This window comes from Myotis yumanensis, unplaced genomic scaffold (assembly GCF_028538775.1).
Source record: "Myotis yumanensis isolate MYYU_CA2020_CCGP unplaced genomic scaffold, mMyoYum1.0.hap1 SCAF_19, whole genome shotgun sequence".
NCBI classification, from domain to species: domain Eukaryota; kingdom Metazoa; phylum Chordata; class Mammalia; order Chiroptera; family Vespertilionidae; genus Myotis; species Myotis yumanensis.
Genome location: NW_027223770.1, coordinates 26294870 through 26298016, shown reverse-complemented (window position 1 = coordinate 26298016; position 3147 = coordinate 26294870). Strand labels below are relative to the sequence as shown.

Below are 3147 nucleotides of genomic sequence, written 5' to 3'. Positions count from 1 at the left end.
AGGAGCTCAGTGGAAACCAGGTCTTGGGACCTCATTCAGGCCCCAGTAAAGCACAGCCATGACCTGCCCCAAATCCAGGCCCTTGCTGCCACCTGGCGGCCAAGGTTGGCATGACCGGCCCGAGTTGGACCAGCAGGAAGGAGCTGGCTCAGAGCTGGAGAGCCCTGCTCTGCTCCCCTCCAGCCTCCCTGTGTCTCATCCCAGCTCAGCACCAGGCCCCCTGATTCCTTCTGTTAAAGACAAATAACTGGTCCGAATGGAGTCACTTCTGCTAAACCACCAACCCGAACGCAGTACCTAAGCTCACTGCAGTTTCAGCGGCCCCAGGAGGGCAGCTTTACACCATGCGGCCTGGGGTTTCCTGGTCGGTGCCAGTGAGGTAACTGGGAGAGGAGACCCTGCCTTCCCCTGGGGAAGGCGTCCTTGTCCGAAATAATCTGCTCTTTTAACTTCCTAGCCCCACCCTTTTCCTGCCTATAAAACCCTTCCATTTGGGGGGAGGGGGGGGTTGGTGTTTTTTTGTTGTTAATTCTCACCCAAGGATATTTTTCCATTGATTTTTAGAGAGAGTGGAAGGGGGGGGGGGAGAGGGAAAAATCGATGTGAGAGAGACACATGGATGGGTTGCCTCCTGCACGTGCCCCAACCAGGGGATCAAACCTACAGCCAAGGTATGTGCTCTTGACCGGGAATCGAACCTGGGACCCTTCAGTCCGCCAGGAGGATGAACTAAGAGCAGGATCTAGCGTTGGAGAGAAAGCGGCAGAGAAACTCTGAGAAAACAGCCTTGGCATTGCTCACGAGCTCCTGGGCCCACCTCTGAAGGGCGCTTGCGTGGATTGGAGCCCAAAGAGCCAGGGCAGAGTTCAGAACAGAGCCAGGAGGCCGCCCACTGCCCACCCCACGGGGACCACTCGGTGCCGCACACGGGCTGTAGGTCCACATCTGCTGCCAAGAACTCAAACTGACCTGACATTCACACCCCGTCCACGGACGGCGGGATGGAACTTGGCCAAACTCAGCTGGAAGGTCACCTTCTAAAGTAATAACATCCGTATGACAGTTAAACAGGACCCACCGTTTCACAACAGAATATAAGACAGGCCCCACCCGGCCGGTGTGGCTCCGTGGTTGAGCATCGACCTATGAATCGGGAAGCCACGGTTGGATTCCCGGTCAAAGGCACGTGACCAGATTGCAGGCTTGATCCCTAGTGGGTGTGTACAGGAGGCAGCTGATCCATGATTCTCTCATCATTGATGTTTCTCTCTCTTTCTCCCTTCCTCTCTGAAATCAATAAAAAATATATGTATGTTTTTAAAAACAGCCCATTCCAATGGGGAGACAGTCCAGGTACATCCAGGGCAGCATCCAGGACAGTGGTTCAGGGAATTCGGGGGCGGGGGCGTGGGGTAAGGGGGGTGGGAATCTTAGACCAGAGTCTGTCACTCAAATTCTCCAGCCTCAGCCCCCAAGGGTATGGGTCAAAGATGAGGGACAATAAAGAGAAATCTACGGGCTGTTTGTTCAGCAACGGCTTCAGATACTCTCTGGGATGCTCTTGCTTTTGGAATAGGCGTTCAGAGCAAGAACCCATCACAGGTCCCTAACCGGTGTGGCTCAATGGATGGAGCGTCGGCCTGTGGGCCAAAGGGTCCCGGGTTCGATTCCGGTCAAGGGCATTTGCCTGGGTTGCAGGCTCCTCCCCGGCCCAGGGCCCTGGTTGGGGCTCATGAAAGAGGCAACCAATCGATGTGATCTCTCACATTGATGTTTCTCCCTATTTTCCCCTCTCTCTTCCGCTGTCCCTAAAAATCAATGGAAAAATATCCTCAGGTGGGAATGAGCAAAAATAAATAAGTAAATAAATAAATAACCCACCACAGGAACTACCCTGACTAGGTACGGTGGCCGCGGAGTTGAGTATGACAGTCACTCCTGGAGACCTGAACCCAGGGCGGCGAGGAGCTGCCGAGTGGAGGAATTCAATGTCAGAGCTGACATGACACCCAGAAATTTCACGACAAAGAGTTTTTCTGTTGAACTTCACGGGAGAAGGAGAGAAGCCATGAGGGGGATGTGCCCTCCAGGCCACGCCGCCTGAGGCCTTGCCCAGGGAGGGGACCCGTCTTCAGAGCAAGGAGGCCGCCTGGGAGCCGGGGCGGGTTTTGGTCTCACTTCCCCGTGAGCCCGCAGCACCGTGGAGAGTGTTGCTGCCCACATAGGAGAAACAGTGATAATCGGCCTCGTCCTTGGCCCGCAGCCCGGAGATGAGCAGGAAGGCCGTGTTGCTGGACTTGAAGCCAGAGAAGCGCTCCGGGACCCCCGAGTGCCGAGCATTCACGTAGGAAATCAGGAGTTTGGGGGCCGTGCCCGGGCGCTGTTGGTACCAGGAGACGTAGTTATAACGCCCGATGTCATTGCTGCTTCCGACACAGGAGAGGGTGACCGACTGTCCCATATTCCCGGACACGGATGGCAGCTGAGTGAGGGCAGCCTGGGCCCAGGACCCTAGAAAGAGCAAAAAACACACTGTGGTGAGTTCAGTGCTGGGCTCAGGTGAGCCTGAAAGAGGAGACAGAGGCCTCTATCAGCCCGGATGGCTCTGTGGTCCCTTCCCCAGTGCCCTCACCTGTCCCCTGAGAGAGGAGAATGAGGAGTAGCAGAGCCCAGGCCATGGCAGAGACGCCCCAAAAGTTCTGCCTTCTGAGACCCCAACCCTGGTTCTCCCAGACCTCTCTTATCCCCTCCCCCTGCCTCAGGGGAGGGCGGGGCCTCCATGCAAATATGCCTCCTGCACCTGCATCTCTCCACCCCCCATGGACTTGGCCCTGGAGCCTAGATACTCTGCACTCTGGGCAGAGAGCTCCCTGAGGGGTTAAAAGTCTTTGAGCTGAATTTTCTGAGTCAGGGGAGGCTGAGCCTGTGACAGTGCAAGGGCCACTGTGGCTCCTGAGGAATCTGGGACTTCCACTTCTTGCTCTGAGGGGTGAAGGTGAGGACAGGGTCCAAGGCAGGCTGGAGAGAGCCCATCGCTGTTTCCAGGGACAACGGGAAGCATCGGATACTTCTCACCCTTCAAACCTCCCTGCTTCTTCTCATAGGATGGGCTGACCCTCGCCCTGCCCGTGCATGGGCCTGCGCCTG

At 56.4% G+C, this 3147-nt stretch overlaps 1 gene segment (V, D, J or C); it reads right to left on the bottom strand.

The window, feature by feature from the left end:
* Positions 1-2131: 2131 nt before the first annotated feature.
* Positions 2132-2698, bottom strand: LOC138998058 (immunoglobulin lambda variable 2-8-like). The segment is given in 2 exon segments: positions 2132-2511; positions 2633-2698. Coding segments are annotated over 2 exon segments (426 nt in total).
* Positions 2699-3147: the final 449 nt, after the last annotated feature.